This window comes from Eleginops maclovinus, chromosome 9 (assembly GCF_036324505.1).
Source record: "Eleginops maclovinus isolate JMC-PN-2008 ecotype Puerto Natales chromosome 9, JC_Emac_rtc_rv5, whole genome shotgun sequence".
In the NCBI taxonomy this organism is placed as follows: domain Eukaryota; kingdom Metazoa; phylum Chordata; class Actinopteri; order Perciformes; family Eleginopidae; genus Eleginops; species Eleginops maclovinus.
This window is the reverse complement of record NC_086357.1, coordinates 11,611,775-11,631,368: the sequence shown is the minus strand read 5'-3', so window position 1 is coordinate 11,631,368 and position 19,594 is coordinate 11,611,775. Positions and strand designations below refer to the sequence as shown.

The following is a 19,594-nucleotide window of genomic DNA, read 5'->3' as shown; positions in this document are numbered from 1 at the left end:
ATCCAGATAAATGCTTTAATTGCGGCTTTTTGCAGTTGAGCTTTCTTATGATAATTTGATTATGCTGACTAGGTCTGCCTCACATGGAGCCACATATTAATGCAGTCAGCATGGAAAAAAATGACAGCATCGTTTTCAGTAGGTCCATCATTCAGGTAATGTGACTTTCTACCAAGGCTTAGATGGGAAGAGTCAGCAGGATATCAGGTCTGCCTTGAGTGTCACCAACAGACAAGGGAAATGCAGGACATTAAGATCAACTATTTATCTCATTGTTAACAGTCAGCCTGGTAGCAGAGCATCTCAAGGTGTCAGGCTCCAGTCTGCAGGACTCACATCAATCTCAACCAAACTTTACCAGACTCAACAAATTACTTTTGTGAGCTTTTTAGTTTATGGTATTGTTTTATTAAAGCACACTATCACACCTTGTATTATGCAGGAAAAACCTTGTCTGTAGGCACCTCCTTGGTTAAGAGTGAGATGTTTGTAAAGACAAAAACAAACAAGCACAGCTGTTTACCACTAGGGTATTGCTCTTAAATCCTGCCTGCTCTGAGAGAGAGACATCATGCTGATCAACAAGTCAACACTGAGTGTGTGGCACACTTTCATTCAGCTCTGAACTCTTTTACCTTTAGTTTGTTGCAATGATGGATGGTTCTCATCAGTATTGAGCATCTCTAGATCTGTTGCTGTCTCACTTCACTGAAATAGTAAACTGGATGATATACTGCAGATAGGCTTTCTGTCTCTGCTTCTGTCTCTCTTGCTCCTGGAACACTGTGCCTCAAAACAAAACACACCAGCCAGATCCCATCGAACACTTGACAACCCTCCTTAAATGTTTTAGGAGACACCCAATGTTCATATTTACTCTCCTGGGGTCACCATTCCTCCGTATTTCTCACATTTTATGAAATATATTCATACCTCTTTTTTGATATGACAACCCGTTTCTGTTACTGTACAGTGTGTGTTTCCACCCCTGAGTGAGTGAATGAGAGACTGAGAGAAATACAAGTGGTAAAAGAAAACAATCCTCAAATTTACGATTACTTGGAAAGAAGAATTCCGGTTTCAGAGGGAAATGTTTTAAATTGGCCAAGTCCATTTTTCTATCAAGCACAGACATCACACTAACGCTAATGACATTCGAGAGTTCAGGTGCGTGCACTCCCCAAGGGAAAGGACCAACCAAATCTGTACAAGAATATTGGATTATGCCAGAGATTCACACAAATGTTCCCCAGAGGGATTAATGAATCTGTAATCATTCATCAAAAGTCACAAGAATGCAGGAAATAGTCTCTAAAAACTCCCATTTCTCTGGGGGATGAACTCCACACCACCTGCCGTGGTTTCAAAATCCTCTTTATTTCTTAAAAGTGTCAAGATTGGCAAATATGTCTCAGTGTTGTTACCTGACTCGCATCAGTTGATGCTTCAAAAAAACTAAAGAACAAGCGGAGTTACAGTGGCTGAGACTTGCTGATTGAGGGAGGGAAAAACAATGCTGCATTTTGACATACTAAGTTTCCACTGATTCAGTCGTTATTGCAATTGTATTCATTCAGTTGTCAGTCTTTCTGTCTTGCTACTGTCAAGGATTTTGTTAAGAAACCACCTTTTTTTAAAGTTCTGTGTATCAGTGTCTGAGTTTTACCTTCAATTTCTTCTAATCTGTATATGTGCTTTACCGGTAACCTTTTTAAATGTCGCTACTCCTACGAGGAAAATCTGCCTCGCCTGTTGAAACACCTCTGCTTCTCCTAACCAGCTTTTCTTGCCAAGGCCGTGCTCTCACGACAATATACCACTGAGGTTTTACAATGCTCAGTTCACCCCTCTACAATATTTCTACTGTATTTTGCAGCCTGTGCTCTGCTATATTCAATGGCTTTCTCTGTGCTTCAGGTACTAGATGGAAACAAAGGTGTAATGTTACTTAAACATCTGATAAGGTTCTCTTTAATATGTTCAGGAGTAATAACTTTGATAACATTTAAAAAATGTTCATGCAAATATATCAGATCATGTGTTGTTCAGCCTCAAATATGGGCATGTCTGTTTTTTTTTGTTGTTGTTTTAAATCATATTAAACTCAATATCTTTGTGTTGTAGACAAACAAAACCCCATCCTAACCATACCACTAAAAGCGACACATTTCCAGCAGATATTTCTCTCTGAAGATGCTGCATTTACCTGAACTTGAATGAACTGACAAACTCCTGAAGTGTGTGCACAGTGGAGAGGAGTTACACTGGGAAGTCTTAGGTGGATATGACAGGCTATTCAAAACTGTCAACAGCTTGTTATTTTTTAGTGCCACGTAATGAAAATCCCTCTGTGCTCGAAATGAAGTACAACAATGTTGACGAAGTAATCTCATCTGAAGCCTTGTTGTCAGAGGAGGGAGACCGACCTGGCACTTCTGAATGGGTTGTGAATAATTTGAACTGGCTCTCTTCCCCGTTGGGGAAAACATCATCCTTTGAAAAGTAGAGATTTTAGATTACTCTTGCCAGTAATCATGGAAAGTGAACATATGATAATTAGTTTCCCCATGAATAATTTACAAATCAAGTCGCCGCTCCTGTTTCATAACTGCTTTTGTCAGCTGCAAAACAACATCCCTCAAAGTAGTTTCTTTCTCATCAGCAGACTGGCTGACACACAGATTCAATCTGTGTCTGCCACTGGGCAAGTGGCCCTCCAGTTATTGTTAACAGCATATAGTAAACTGTATGGTTCCTTCTCTGTATTTCTGCAGTTTTCCATGTACTATTTGGAAGCGACCCTTACAACATAATGTAAAGCTACACATTAGCAAAGGCATATCACTCTGATAATCAGGAAAGTGTGTTTGTGTCTGTGAAAAAAGGGACATGTATTTAAATATTAGAGAGAGAAACAAATGTAGCTGAAAGGCACTTAAAGGTCAATTCAAGCAAGTCAGATACAAATGAAGTTTAAAATGTGTCGTGTTTACCATATTATGATGATGATGATGATGACGATGATGATGAAAACAGGCAACCAATTTACACTCTTTTTTCCTTTTCTTATACTGTATGTCAGTGCTTGCAATTTGCTGTCAGGAAATTCCATGTGTCCCCAAGGAAGGATTGTTTCCCATGGCGTTGTTTTGTTTCTGCATCACTATTCCTAGTCATATACTTACTCTTAATAGGTCATTAATTCAGGGTCAATTTGTTCTCTACTTATACTTCCAAATCTTCATTTGTACACTTGTAAAGATCAAAGTAATCAGGCTTGATAAGGTCGCCACTGACCTTGCTCTCACGCTGAAGAACACTTTCTTTATGTTTCTGCTCTGTGATGCATTATCAGCTCGAACCTATGTTTATCTGTCATATATACTATATAAACTTATACTAAGTTTTTATTATAAGAAACCTTCCTTCAGTCAGTGTTAAAATGACGGATAACTTGCTGTAACAAATTGATCCATACGTTTGATGAAACATTGTCTTTTCTGCTTTGTGATTGGTTAACAGAGGTATGTGACAGCCCGCTGGTGGCCAATCTGCCGCCGTCATCATTCAGAAGCTCCTCCCAGCTAACCAGCAGCCATGGGCCGGTGTTTGCAAAGGTCAACAGGAGAGAAGGTGAGGAATCATTCATTGTTATGTACAGCAGGAAGTGTATTCATTGTCATAAATAATGCCTGAGATAATTCAGGCATTGACCATGGCATGTACTGTACTTGGTGCACTTCAGTTCCTTTTCTCTTAGAGGTTTCGGAAATGTATGATCAAAAAGTGCTGAGAACAAGAAGGCTACTGTTCAGGGTGCAAGCAATCCGTAAAAACTATAGCTTTGTGCAGTTTAAAACTTTGTGCAAAGTCTTTGACATCAGCTGTCAAGATCTATTCAGTCTAGTAAAATGTTGGTAGCTGATAGAGAAAATGCAAAGCCCATTAAATGAATCTCCCGCTTTTCACGGAAAGGTGTTCAGTACAGTTCCGTGGGCTGCAGTGATGCATTTCCACCTCAGTGCAGGGGACAGTCTCTGCAGGACGCACAGCACCAAACATCAAAGCCAGACCTCAAATGGATTCACAGTCTGAGAGATACCTCTGTGGAGGCAAAGTGTAGGTAGAAGGAAGGAGGGATGAATACGAAGATAGGACTCCAGTTACTGCCAACAATCTGTAACGTGTATATAAAAACTCAATGGAATTATATTACGAGTACATCAAATAGCCCCGCAGGACCACCTCCTCACAGAAAGTGTATCAATCAAAGTTGTCATTCTCCCAACACAATGAAAGTCCAAGAGGGAGTGCTTTACTGGATGCTGATGCAGGGTTTTTGGAGGGGATACCATGGCTGTGTTTAGAGCTTTTGGGAGAGAATGGTTCACTGATTTCTCCATTTACAGAGCTCAGATGCTGACTGTGTTGCCAGAATAGAGAATCATGTTTTGTCTTTTACTTGTATATTAGGTATAAGTTTACCAATTTGAAGACAAATTGAAGCTAAACCAGCAGGGGTGTCATTGTGAAGGCTGCAACATTTTTTTCTTCTGTAAACACATTCCAACACATTATAGGAAATTGATAAGAGGGAAATGGTTGAGCTCATTTCCTGGGTCTGTAGGCACTGCTGATACATAAAGCCAATCATACAGCTGGACCTTTTCCAACATCCCCCCCCCCCCCAACACAGTCTGAGACAACTGAATCGGAGTCCAACAACAGTACCATAATCCGACTGAACACTCCTTGACGAACAACAAGTGGCTGCTTGTGGCAGAGCGAAGTCACTCCAGTTGCACATTTTATTAATGTATGTTTGGTTTAAATGAACGTAAAGACAGAACACTCCTAATCTAAAATAACACCTGCAGGTTGCCACTTAGTTCATTAAAAATGTACAGTTACATTTTTGTCATTCTGCAGAGCAGCTTTTGACTTTAAGTGTTAGAGATTTGAGAATGGTTCTAAACTATTAAACTTAAGTCAAATATTTAGGCATATCTGTACATTATGTGCACGTTATATTGGTTATGTATGTTATAGATATTGTTTTGGTTGCTGGCCACTAGAATAAAGTATCAGCATATGGTGTGTCTTTGTACAGTGTATGATTTGTTTGCTGGGACCAGATGCATGCCATCTTTGCATGTGTTTGTGGGACTGATTGTGTGTTCCATTGTGCGGTCATTTATTCCCAGAGCTGCCTCCACTTACTTACACAACGCAGGGGCAACAGCAACAGAGGTAAGCAAAAAGTCCTGCAGAGACATTTACTCCTACATCTCCCAGGTGAATAACCAAGTGCAAAGTGGACAATTAGCATGCCATGAGGTGGAAGAGTGACAAGAGATAGGAGCTATGATACAGTGCTCTGCAGGGTTCCTCTAACAGATGGCTCTGGTTTAGAGGCTAAGGAGGCGTACGATCAAAGCTGTTCATTATGTTCAGGAGACTTTTTGTAACCAACGTGGAAAAGAAACTGTATGGCTAGTCCAAGCTGAGCATTACATAAGAATAACAGGTCAGCTAATGTTGACCCATGTGACTTCCATCTGCAGGCTTTTACATCACATAAATGCCATAGTGGATATTCAAGGCAAAAATAAACTGTGCATTCAGAGGGAGGATTAAAAGAAAAAGAAAATTCTCAAGACTTGAAGAGATAAGGGAGATACAGGGAGCTCATTTACAGGCACACGTGTGCCACAGAGTCCAGACACCAACATTTCAGTATAGTACAAATACACAGAACTCTTGCTGACTGCAAAGTCGTAATTAGTAATGTCTGGCTTGGTTGGTCAAGGCATGATTGTAATGGATGTTCATTTATATCCAAAAGTCTTTCACTCCAGCTTTAACTGTTCCTTTCCTTACAGTGGCAAGCTGTTTTCCAAAAATAAAATAGGTTAATTGATTAGCTGCAAGTGCTGTTTATACAAGCTGATCAGTGCCTCTGCAAGCCTTCAGTATTTTTGCACCATGGAATCTTCCTTCTTGATGTTTCACAAGGCAAAACAGAAGTGGTAGGACTGAGATGGGTGAAAGACGGCCTATTCAATACGCAAAAGGAGAAAGCAGTTGCAGGTAGCACTGGAAATATTTGTGCTGCAGTTTCTTTTAAAGTCTCCACTTTGGGTTTGAATGTCTGCACCTGTGGCAATGTGCTCTGTGCAAAGACACTTGATGTATTCGTGATGCACCTGATGATCAAATGTAGAATAAATCAATAAGCAATCTAATCTTTGCCTGTTTTGGAAATGAAGAAAGGAAAGCATTTCCCACATGGTTGATCCTAATTGGCTGCATGCGTATGTGCAAATGTCACCATTCATAAATGAGTAACAACTCAGCAATGAATCTGACAATAAGTAGGGGCCTTTACAGTGGATTGACTGCATGTGGACTTGTTGGAAGTTTTACTCTCCCTGGTTTGGTCAATCAATTTGCTGCTCAAGTGTTCCCATCTTTACACATTCTTTCTGTGTTTGTCTCACCGTTCCCCACGTTTCACTGTCTCCTTTTCTTTCTTAACCCTTCCCTGCCGAATCCTGCCTTGTCACTCTCTTGTTGAACTCTTGTAGAGTACCATTTTAACTGCCAAGAAAACATTGAGATAACTTCATTCCATATTATAGCCAAATGTTAACGATAGCATTTAACATTTACAGGCAAATGTTAATGGCAGTATTTAACATCCAAACGGCCCCATTTTTTTCCAGCAGGCCATACTGATAATTGCACATTAGAACCACTGTAATTAGGCTGAAATAGGGTGGGACACTTCATCAATCCCCAGTAATCTTTCTCTGGAAGAACTCATTTAGATTTGAACAGGAGATTTGAACATTAGCAGGGGGTGACAGGTTAAATTAAATATGTGGATGGGAACAATAACACGAGGCATTGATCTTTGTGTAACGTTTATGTGCCACCTCTGCAGGTGTCCATTTAATACTGCTCTTAAATACCACTGTTGCTCCGCGCCAATCCTCCTAATCGGAAATAGTTACTCTCCTAGTAAATCTAATTATATGCACACATTTTGCTTCATCCGTGACAAAACGCCACTAACTGCCACTCATCTTATTTTATATAGCTTCTACATCCCTCACCCAATTAACACCTGAGTCAATTCGAGTCACACAGTAAGAGGCCTTTTCCTGTGTTAGCCACATAAAGAACATTTTACTGCCAGAGAAGCAGGTGTAACACGTCATGCTCACCTTTTCTTTACATATGATTATTTTGGGAGACACAAGTTCTCCATTTTCCAATCGTTTAACTAAAATGGCTTATTGATTTGTTCTCCTTTATAAACTCCATGTTAGTTTTAGTCCCATTACTTGCAATCATGTATCTTTGTTTTCCAACTGCCTACCACATTTCTTTAAAATCCCCAAAGGCACTGTCTCCAGGGTGTGGACTTAATTATATGTCTGCATCAAGAACACTAACACTGTTTTCATTGCTGTATCTGTTTCAGAATCTTTACAAGGGACCTTATCCTAAAGATATGTTTCAATGGCCTGCTAACAAAAATCTTCCTGTTTTATTTCACACTTTGTTGTTTTGCTCCCCCATATCAGGTAATATGGCTTTGTTTTTGTCTGGTGCTGAGTCATTCTCTGTAAACAGCAGCATATTATTTCCCAGGTTGTCAGAAAATCCCCTTAACCTCCACCTTAAATCCATTGCAGCTCTATGACTCTCCAATTGGTTTAAGACAGTCTGAAATCCCCCCAGGTCCACATACATATAATTAGACATTTTGACCTGGTAGTACTGTCTGTCTCTCTGCTTGGCTGTGTCGTACCTCTTGAAACTCTCTTGCTTTAGGGGATTCTTATTCTTCTGTAATGGCATGTATCCTTTTCCCCCCCATCTGTCCTGTTTTGGTTCTGAGCTTTTTTCACCCATTACTAGGTGGAATAGTACATCAGTTCTAACCAAACATTGCTTTTATTTAGTGGTACTACACATCCACTTCCTCACGTGAAGCCATTGCCCTGTCATGAGTTTTTACAGCCTCTATTTCCCACGTGAATGCAATCCACCCACTCAGTGGAGATTGCAATTACAACCAAACTGATATAAATAATGTGCCCTGTGTTGTGTTCTACTGTTTTATTAGAGAGACAAGGGCTGAAGTTAATTTTCTTTGCAGAGATGGCTTTGGGGACAGCTGAGAAAGTGGTGTTTCAGGAGCTGTCTTGGTGTCTCTCTGTGGTCCAGCCTCCATTACTTACAGATCAGTCTGTTTTTGGTTTTTTTGTGATCAAATGTTTTTATTCAGAATAATCACACAGGCTGGCAGAGCACCATCACATGAGCGCTCTTTCAAATTACAAACTATATGCTGAGACAAAAAGAGGTGTTCCAGGACCAAAAAACACACAGGGAGGGAAGAAGGAAAGGGGAGGGAGACATAATAAAACACAACAGTAAGAATGATGTCTGCAGCTTACTAATAAGACATATAGAAACAGACATACACAAGTACACACATAAACAAACAAACAAACAAATAACATTGACGGAGGAACAGACATATAATAAGACATAAGGGACCAACCATATGTGCAAATAGAAGTAAGAAGGCTATAGCACACATCTACAGCATATTTTCAAAGACTGCAATGTTGAGCCAAGTGCCCAAAGTCTTTTCTGATGCTCCATTTATACGAGCTGTAGAAATCTCCATATATATGACATCCAAAAAGGAAAGGGTCCATGTTCGAATAGACAAGTCATGAGGTGGTTTCCAACGGGTTGCAATCATTCTCTTAGCGGCTGTAAGTCCGGCAAATGTAGCACGCTTTTGAATTTTAGAGAGCTGAAGCACTGACAAATCATTTAGAATCGAGACACTGATAGTTACAGGTACTGTAGAAAAGGTTATGGACTTTAAGGTTTACAAGTGGTTTTCCCTGTTTATTTAATGCACTTCCTGAGTTCAGCCTAATGACTCTTATTTTGACATGGTAGTTTCAGGATGGGACATCACGTATTCCTCCATCATTGTTAGTTCAGATGCCATGATTCAGAGTTACCTGACTTCAGAAAGTTTCCTTCATCCAAAGTAATCCTGGTGTTTGTGTGCATAAATGACCAACGTAAGTGACCAAATATTGTAGTTTTGGTTGAGTCAAGTGAATATTGATGCATATTTTGGTGTATTTTGTATTATCCTGTAGTTATTTGGTAGATTGTGTCAAACCTGCCTAGCTCACATGCTGCCAATGTAATGCTAGTTTAACTACCTCAGATGTGTATAAGTGATAAGTATAGTGCTGCTCAGTGTGGTGTGAATTGTGTAGTAATGCCACAGACAGCAGTTGATTTATTGTACTTTATTTCCTTTGTTTACAATCACGCAAACATGCGAACAAACCTGTGCCTATGAATATACTGAAGTTTAATAGAAGAAAGTCAAGTTTAATCCACCCGTCTGGCGTCATCCTTTCCAACCAAACTCCCCCCCATTCAACATCTTCAGGGCTTAAGTAGTGCTCTGGCCGGCACTCCTTGATTGTGTTCGATGGAAACTGAACGGCGCAACCTATCAGTTTAATATACAGTCCAACCACCTGCTATCTCCCCTACAGGTACAGTATCATTAATCAAGGCAGATAACTTGGATGCAATATTGTTCCAAAACTGACAAACAGGAGAGCTTTCCCAGAACATGTGAAGATATGTACCTTGAGCTTTTAGTGGACAGAAAGTGCATAATGGACTGGTAATTACTTTCATGTGATGCATTTTCACAGGCGTGAGATATGTCCTATGAATGAAATTGTAGTGAATCTGCTGATGGTCTGGATTGCGTGATATTTCTGGAATGTTAGACCATACATCATGCCAGTCGAGATCAATGTCCAGGTCTGGGCAATCGCGTTCCCAGATCCTCTCAATAGGAAGGCTGAAGCGGCCAGGTATCACCAAAAACTGATAAAGCTTGGATACCATACCGCTGGTTTTTTGCTGCATTGTAAATAATTTCCGGATAGGATGGATGGGCAAAGATCTCTGCCAGGGGGACACCATATGCCTTGAGTGCTGATCTTAATTGAAGGTAAAAGAAAAATGAGGAACGTGGTAGACTGAATGAATTTTGTAAGTCGGAAAAAGGTAACAAGCCAGTCACGCTAAAAATGTCTTTTAGATAATGAACCCCCCTCTGTTCCCAATGTGGCGCTGTTATAGGCCTCCCACCAATCAGGAGTGCTTTATTGTTGAATAGTGGAGAAAGTGTATGCCAATTGCATGGTATATGGCAATATGTTTCAACCAATCTCAAGTTTTGATAAGATGAGAGATAATGGGGCCAAAGCGCAGCTGGCACTGTTTATTAGAGATATTGGCAAAAAGAACGTCATGGAGTGACCATGGTTCTGTCATAGCACTTTCTAAAGCACGGCAGCACACAGAGGTATCTGGGTCGAACCATGTAAGGAGAGGCCTTAACGCAAAGGACCAAAAATAAAGTTTGAAATTGGGAACTGAAAGACCACCATCCTCTTTCCTCCTCTGCAGAGTAGACTTTTTAAGTCTCGGCCGTTTGCCATTCCAAATAAATTTAGATACTGCTGATAGACTAGACGGGATGTACCCAAAAAGTGAATGTAAGGAGCATTTATGGGTACAAGTTGGGAACCGGCCTACTTTACATATTTCAAGGGTGCTGAATCCAAAAAAACCGGTACCCGAGCGAAATTTTGAGTTTTTGACCTTCTAATTTGCATATCAAAATGGCCGCCAAACTCCCTATCTTGCTCAGTCGTTGGACCATTTTCCCCAAGTTTTTTTGTAAGTAGGCAATCAAAGATGATGAATTAAGTGTCTAGATCTATAGTCTGGGGTCAGAGCAAGGATATAGTGGAGGCTCAGTGCCTTTTTTATGTATATATATATGCAAAATACCAACTTTTAAGGTGAAATTAAGCATTATTTGTGTCATTTTTTAAGGCCGACATAAATATTCAGTCAATATCACTCTTAAATGTTCCCAGTGTATATATGATATGTGATGTATTCCATATTACATAATAACTAAGAAAAACACCATTGCAAGTTGTCTGAGAATTCATTTTTTTATGCAAACAAAGCATAATGCTCTTAATTCAAACATCGAAAAACCCAAGTGAATAGGGAAAAAAAAAACATGAAACTTCCCTTGAACAGTTCTACAGATCACATCTTGTTTCTGTATATTTTCTTTCATGTTTCTAGCTGAATTGCTTTGCTTTCATCTGTCTTCTGTAAGTTCCATAGGTCACTTGTTTTGGTAAATTGTTTTTATACCTTTCTAGTTTGCTTGTGTGCCATTTGTCTTTGGAATTTCATTTTGATTAGTATTTCTTTCTGCAGTCCTTTTCCAAGTTCTTTGGTTACCCATTGCCTTGGTATGCTTGAGGACTACAACTCCACATTTAAACAAGGACATTGGTCATCACTCTGACATGTACACATTGCAGTGCATAACAGCCCCGATTTTCGGCATTTGCACTGGCGTGTTGTGCATTGTTTTTTACAGGCACACCTGATCATTTCCAGGCAACTTTCAGGTATTGGGTTCTGTGACATAAGAATGGGCTGTAGTCCTGAATCACCATCTTTCCATCCCATGTCCAAGGGTGAAGGAAGCTCAGGTGTGGCATAGTGAGCATTTCTCCAAACCATTGCCTGGTAGTGTACTCTCAGCAGATGGAAGTGGAGCGCATCGCTTGTAGGCGGCATTGCTTCTGGTTTACCTGTCCTGGAGAAAAGTATATGCCTTGCTGCATCAACAGAGTCTGTTTTATGCACATCATATATTCTGCAGACAAAAGCCTCTGAAGATCTTTGAGTCTCCTCCGTGAGATCACCAATTCCGAGGTTGCTGAGCAATTGATGGTGCATTTTCCAGACTTTCCATGATGTACTTTTGGTGTGACTTGCAATGTATGATGTGGTATCACAACCAGTTAGTGCATGAAATGCTACAAGGCTTGGTGCTGAATCCTTTGGCAGTTTGTTAAAAACAGCATCAATTGGTATATATTGTGGCTTCCTTGTGGTACCAGACAACAGCCAGAGTTTTTTACATGCTACGTGTGGGAAATGGGAAACGAGAATCACAAGTACATCAGTGTCTCTAGATGACACGACTACTGTGTCTGACTGGCAGTGCACTGCATGTAATACCAATCGGGTATCTGCCTCTTCGTGTGTGGCTCTCAGATGAGTCAGGTTGGTTGTTGCTTTTGATGACCTAACCTCCGTCTCTTCGTCTCTGAACCCACCAGCAACTACTATCTCTTTATCATCCGGTGCCTGAGCACATAGTTCTTCAGAGAGTAGATTGGCAAGATCAGCTTTGTTGTCAGGGAGGGACAGGAAATTGGTCCAGTTTTTTGGAAGAGGCACATCACGACCCTCAACAAGTCGTCTGATTGGTTGAGCTGCTTTTGTGCGTCGTGTCCTGGTAGCACCCTTGATGGTCTCTTCTCTGTATCTGTCAAACACAACGTCTATCCTTTTATAGTAACATCCTGCTTTCAACACTGCTCTGACAAATGTGTCGGCCAGATCCCCAAATGTTACTGCTTTGTCTGGCTTTCCAAGGGCAACCACAAGTGCCTGTCCATCTATGATGAGACAAGATGACATGTCGGGAAGTTCAATAGCCTCAGGACAGACTATGTCTTCAGTTAACTTATTTACTAATACAGACTTGTTTCCAGTGCGAAGTGTCCCATTCATTTCAGCAAGGGATATGGGAACTGGCAGAAGCTCGTGTTTTAGGACAGCTGGTAAGTCAACTGGACGACCTGCCTCATAGGCCGTAACAAGGCGTTTGAGAATGTTTCGGTCAGCCTTTATGACAGTTCTGTTGTCTTTGATTTTAGGATTTTTGGCCACTTCATACAGAGATGCAAATGTTTTAGCTTTGCTCTTATGTAGGGTTGCATGGATTGGGACCTCTGGTTTATCTTTGTCCTCAGGAACAATCATCCTTTTCTCAATGAATGAATTCACTTTTTCTTGTCCTAGGTCTTTGGCAGAAAGTAATGAGCTTTGGATAGCCTCTGTGGCAACGTCTTTCGTGGCGAGATTTTGCAATGAGCCTGAGGAGACTGAATCAAACACCTTGAACCCTTTGAAGACTAAAACCAATGCCATTTCGTCTCTGTTGTCTCTCTTTTCACGGGATTTGGTAGCTTCATTGTGGACGTAGGTTTTCTCAGGTGTGTTGCTGAACATCAAATGTGTCTCTTCTGCTACATGGGACCTCATGTTGTAGGAGAGTGTCCATCTGGAAAGGGCTGAAGGTGTCTTAGTAATGCCAATGATCCCCCCTCCTTTTTTCCCTGTTCCGTTGATCCACTCCATTGCTTGGTCTGGATCGACCTGGTTGAATCGTTGATCGGACCGCTTCACAACAAAGTTGCCTCTTTGGAACTCAGATAGTACAGGTTCTGGGAGTTGGTGCATCTCAGCAATATACACTGGCCCCCATCTTGCATAGTTCAGGTGGTCATATCGCATGAAGTACGGCAACATCCAGCTGAAGGAGTGAAGATGAAGCTCCCAGAGTCCATCACGCTGAGCTCGTGTAAACTGCAACAGTGTTGAGACCATATCCATGTAGTTCCACCAGAAGACAAAGTTGACATCTTCAGATTTACTTGCGATGAAATCTTTGAGGAGACTGTCAAACTGTTCCTGCTTCAGATATGTTATCAACTGAGGAATCATTTCAGGATTTTCATCAGCAGCCATAGCAGAGATCTCATCATGGCATTCCTTGTTTGATTCTGCAGCAAACGCGAGGAATGTTGGCAACAAAAGCTGCCATAGGGCCTGCAAGGTCAGTTTGTGAGCTCTCATACCCTTGTTGTATGCTTTCCCTGACATGACAAGCATGACAGCACCCTCCCCCAGCAATCCACTCTCCAGCCACACTTCAGCTAGACCAGACCCAGCCATGTGATCTCCGATAGTCTTTAGGAAGTTCATTGCAATATGAAGTCCACCAAGCCGAGGGATTAACTTGCCCTGATATTCCTCAACACACCACTTCAGTTCCATGAGCTTGCAGTAAAGAGCTTGGTCCACTGTTATGACTGTATGCTCCTGGCCAAAATGTGATGATATTGCCATGCACCTCTTCACAACTGTATTGAGCGTATCATACTCATGAGCTGGAGCAAGGACTATTGGCAAATATCCTACTGCTGTCTGCTCTGGTTCCTTTGACGAGACTGACTGATTGAAAACGGTCCAAGAAGGTTTGGGTTCAGAATCCTGACGTCGCAGGAAGAAAGCCATGTCTGTTGCTTGTGCTTGTTTCACACACTCACTGTCTCCTTTAGGTCTGGTAAACCAGGTCTTGTTAACATGTGATGTGAATACTGGCTTGCTTGTGGCAGAATGTACATTGACGTGGTGCAGGTTCTCCAGGACATCTGGCACAACCAGTGTACGGCTAGTGGAGGGCTTCAGCATGTCAAGTTCTATATCTTTTTTTCCCCGTTGCCAGGCTGCCATTTGGGTTGCATGAAAGGTGTTCTTTCCATCTAAGGACTCATCAAGGATGTCAATGTTGTCAGCAGTGAAGTGGATGAATCGATTTGCTACCATGTTTGGTGGAATAATGGCACCGGTTGCTGGGTCCATAGATTTTAAGGTACTCTCAGCTAAGGCATTGTCTACCTTCATCACCTGCTCATAGTTCAAACAGTGGCCGGCCTTGTTGAATAACTCTACCAGCTGTTTTGATCGTGTAGCCTGATGTAGTGTAGTAGCCAGTCCGATATGTTTAGGTGTCCATTTTCTGCCGCGACTGACACAGTAGATCAGGTCCTGTGCTATGCTCAGCACTTTTCTACGGAGAAGGTCTTCATTCTTTTCAGAATTGTCATTTTCAAATGCCTCTTGACCACCAACGATTAGTCTCAGTAGCATATATAAACTATCTGGGACACATGCAATAGCGTCATCCTCACTTACAGAGAAACCTTTATGGCCTGGGGTTTCTATCAACTCTTGATGAATTTTCAGCGCTACATGTACAAGTGATAAGAAACTGTCATCTGTAGGCACATACTGAGGCAATGTTTTCTCACTCTCATCCTCATCCATCATTTCCAACACTGCTGTATTTGCCACCGTATTTGCGTACTTTGTCGGAATTAGTATGGTTTTTCGCTCGGATGGACACCTATCAAGAGGTTGAAAAAAGTTGAAGATGTCACCCAGCTGTGACTGCAACTTTTCACGAAATGTTGCCCTTCTACTGCAGTAAGAGAGTGGAATTGTGGTTGATGATTTTTCACTGAGTACCTTATACCGTTCCCAGACATCATCGAGAAGAAGTACATGTCCTTTATCTGCTGCCCCTTGCAGCTCTTTGCATAGCCATGTCATCGCAAGGTCTGGGTAGTCTGAGTTTCCAGAGTGTTCTTGTATTGCCTGCTTTGTCTTGTCCGTAGATCTGATGAATGCTCTTAAACATGGTAAGTGATATTTTGCCTCAGCTGCAATTAGATCAATCACTCCAGCCAGCCGAACATAAATGTTATGGTCTAAAGAAGAAGCTTGAATAATTTGATCACTCAGTTTTGTTGTCATTACTGATCTCAATGGTTTCTTCAAAACATCTGTTTGGCAGAACAGGCATAAACTCCAATCTACTGGATCCATTTGCATTCGCAGTGAACGCCTGCTACTGCAAGGCTGTGCTTCTGCCGTTTGTCTGCTGCTACCTGCACGTTCAGAGTCATGTGCTTGTGCTGTTTGTCTGCTGTTACCTGCAAGTTCAGAGGCATGTTCTTGTGCAGTTTGTCTGCTGCTACCTGCATGTTCAGAACCCACTGTCTTTTGCAAACGTTCTAATTTGCTTTTATCAGTGAAGTGGGAATAGCACATTTTATGCCATACAACACTCTGGGCTGCAGTGGAGTCCAATACATCTTCAACACGATCAATCAAAACACTGTTCTTTGAGTCATTTAGATTTCTCCTGGTTCTGGCAGCATGCCTAGCTTTTGCCAATCCTTGGTCAGATGCATTACTAAGACTCCCCTTGTTGCTTAAACAAAAAAGGCAGACATCTTCTGTTCCCAGGTTTGTTATTGGATCCATTTGAAGCTGAAAAGCAAAATCAAAGAAAAATAACTTTAAATTTACTTTAGAAGATCTAAATTAAAATGTTAAAGAAAATGTGTTCTCTTAAAGACAATAAAAGTCACAGCTTACACTCCCAATGCTTCAGACATGTGAAAGCCTCCTTTTGAATGGCTCCATCCCAGCTGTAGATTGGAAAATGAAGAAATGTTACATAGGGCTGGGACGATATGCTTTTCTCCCGATTCGATTCTTCTACGATTTTTTTGGATGGCGATTCGATTTAAATTACGATTCTACGATATTGCCGATTCTCTCGATTTTTAGTCTGCATTTTTAACATTTATCTGCACACAAATACTGTAGGAGCCAAATTAACATACTCCATTATAAAGTGAACTTAAACCCTTTTCAAAACCTGTACTCTCTGTATGTAAAAAAGGCGAACAAATGCACATTGCACAATAAAGAAGAAAAAGATCTATTTAAAAATCGTCAAAAAAGATATCGTGATGTATATGTGAATCGATTTTTTCTCCCACCCCTAATGTTACATGAATGTTTCATAACTGGTATGGCCCTTTGAGGATATACCACCTCTGTTGACACATGTATTTTTGATAATTCCTCCCCCCAAATCTAGCCCTGTCACAGCAGTCACTCCCCAGCATCCATTGCCCTATGATAGCTTGTTAGCTAGCTAGCTAGCTAGAAAGTAGGGGGATTTATGCTGCCACAGGGCTATGTTTGGGTTGGAATTATAAGAAATAAACTTGTATCAACAGAGGTGGTCATCTTTAGGGCACAACTGGAAGAAAAAAAAACTAGCTAGCTGTTTTTTTCCCCTCCAAAACTGTTAGCTAACTGTTAGCTAGTTTTCTCCCAGTTGCTAGCCATCTCAATATCATTGAAATACACAATTTTGACCCACTATGGTTGAAAAAGTATCATTTTGGATAAATAGGGTTAACAAGCTCAATCAATAACTAAGGAATATTGACATTTTTTGTCTAAAAAAATCAAAAAGCAGGAAACTTACCAAAGCGTGTGAAACTGTTACGATCCTCTTTGCTGTTAATTCACCTCAGGCAAAGGGTCCTCAGCGATGGGACTGACCATGCTATGTACTGATCTAAATATTCAACTTGGTACGTTTCATGGTGGTCTCTTTTTGAATATTTTTCCCTATTCACCTGGGTTTTTCCCGTCTTAGAATTTAGAGAACAAATGCTTAATTTGCAAAAAAAAAACAAAAAAAAAACATGAAATCTCAGACAACTTGCAATGGATTTTTTTCTTTGTTATCATATAATATGGTGTACATCATATGTCATATCAACAGGGAAAATTTCAGAGTAACTTTTATTTAATATTTATGTCGGCCTTAAAAAATGACACAAATAATGCTTAATTTCACCTTAAAAGTTGGTATTTTGCATATATATATACATAAAAAAGGCACTGAGCCTCCACTATATCCTTGTTTGACCCTTGACTATCGATCTAGAAACTTAATTTCCTCATCTTGATTGCCTACTTACAAAAAAAACTAGGAGGAAATGGTCCAATAACTGTGCAAGATGGGCAATTTGGCGGCCATTTTAATATGCAAATTAGAAGGTCAAAACCTCAAAATTTCACCCGGGTACCGGTTTTTTTGGACTCAGCACCCTTGAAATATGTAAGGTAGGCCGGTTCCCGACTTGTACCCATAAATGCTCCTTACTTCTTATAAAAGGCCTTTTTTCTGAAATCCGTCTAGACTATGACTCTAAAGCATAGAGCTCACAAAATTAATCCTGGGTAAAACGTTCATTTTAACCACAGAGATACGGGCTTGAATAGACATGGGGAGACTCATCCATTTTTCCATATCTTTCAATATGTTGTTCAGAGCAACAGAATAATTATGCTTAATAATCTGGTTTAAACAAGGAAAAACCTCAGTACCTAAGTATTTCAACTGTTTAACAATGGGGATGTTAGCAGGGATGATTGAATTGCAAGCAGAATCGTTTAGATGGAGTAATGCAGACTTAGACCAGTTAATTTTGAAGCCTGATAGGCTTCCATATTCCCCGCATAAGGATAAAAGGTGAGGGAGAGACTGAGAGGCGTTTTCTAAAAAGACCATAACATCATCCGCAAACAATGAGAGGTGATGCTGCGTATTTCGAATGCGTATTGGTGACACCACAGAGGACTGGCGAATGGCTTGAGCCAGAGGCTCAAGAGAAAGGACAAATAATTAGGGATGCACCGAAAATTCGGCCACCGAAAATTTTCGGCCGAAAACAGAAAATGCACTTTTGGGCCATTTTCGGCCGAAAATTTTCGGTGACGGAAAACACTTTTGTCACCGAAACAACAAGGCCGAAACAGAATGTTGTGATGATGACGCAAGCAAAAAACCGCGAACAGCACTCGGGCCAACATGTCTGCGGTGTGGACGCAATTCACTGTGTCTGAAAAAGAACAACGAATAGCAATTTGCAATACGTGTAAAGCCGAAATTTCTAGAGGGGGTATATCTGCAAAGAGTTTTTCCACGTCGGGTTTAATTCATCATCTTAAATCAAAACATCCCGATCACTATTCTGAATTTGAGAAAAACGCGGCACAGAAAAGGAAAGCCATTCCGAGCACACCGACTCCGTCTGTGGCAGACGTTTTTGAAAAGGCCAAAAAGTTTCCCAGTGATGGTGCCAAGGCTAAGGGCATTACACAAAAAATGATGGAATTCATTGCCTTAGATGATCAGCCGTTCTCTGTTGTAGAGGACGTGGGATTTCGTAGGCTGATAGAGCACATTAAGCCCCGTTATGCCATACCGAGCAGACGACATTTCTCAGACGTATGTTTACCTGAGCTGTTCAATGTTGTTGCAACTCACGTCCATGAGCTTATGGCATCTGATATTTCAGCAATCAGTTTCACGACCGATATATGGAGCTCAGACGTCAGCATCACGAGTATGCTCAGTCTAACTGCACAGTGGATCGACACAGATTTCAAGCTGCAAAAGATTCTGCTTAATTCACAAGAGTTTCGAGGATCACATACAGCAGCAGCCATTTCTGATGCATTCGCCAATATGTTCGACACCTGGCATATCGACCGATCTAAAGTGCATGCCATAGTCAGTGACAACGCAAGAAATATGACAAAAGCGATAGAAGAAAGTCAGCTGAAAGGAATACGGTGCATGGCCCACACACTACATCTGGCTGTGAATGAGGGAGTGTTGTCTCAGCGGAGCGTAAAAGACGTATTGGCTATAGGCAGAAGAATTGTTGGCCACTTTAAACATTCTCAGCTGGCCTATTCCCGCTTGCAGTCTATGCAAGATCAGTTAGGAACAACAAAAAAACGGTTCCAACAAGACGTGAGTACACGGTGGAACAGCACATATTACATGCTCGAAAGCCTCTTTGCGCAAAAGCGTGTCTTGGCTGCATACAGCGCAGATCACGAGCTC

At 41.0% G+C, this 19,594-nt stretch overlaps 1 protein-coding gene and 1 pseudogene across 3 annotated transcripts; one reads left to right on the top strand and one right to left on the bottom strand.

Annotated features, from left to right (window-relative positions):
* The window catches only part of LOC134870201 (contactin-associated protein-like 4), a 98,300-nt pseudogene that overhangs the window by 18,358 nt on the left and 60,348 nt on the right, over window positions 1-19,594 (top strand).
* Window positions 10,646-17,360, bottom strand: LOC134870119 (uncharacterized). 3 transcript variants are annotated; one of them, XM_063892149.1, is made up of 3 exons: window positions 16,249-17,360; window positions 15,334-16,140; window positions 10,646-15,211 (listed from the first exon to the last, which is right to left on the bottom strand). In XM_063892149.1, exons 2-3 carry the CDS (start codon window positions 15,369-15,371, stop codon window positions 11,425-11,427), a joined length of 3,825 nt encoding a protein of 1,274 aa, XP_063748219.1. In that variant the 5' UTR covers window positions 15,372-16,140; window positions 16,249-17,360; the 3' UTR covers window positions 10,646-11,424. The 3 variants fall into 3 exon arrangements, with proteins under 3 accessions (XP_063748219.1, XP_063748218.1, XP_063748217.1); XM_063892148.1 differs by having other exon boundaries at window positions 10,646-16,140; window positions 16,249-16,301; window positions 17,156-17,360; XM_063892147.1 differs by having other exon boundaries at window positions 10,646-16,140.

Excerpts from the sequence above, each read along its gene's own strand:
- LOC134870119 (XM_063892147.1), bottom strand. The coding sequence starts at position 16,134 with ATGGATCCAATAACAAACCTGGGAACAGAAGATGTCTGCCTTTTTTGT.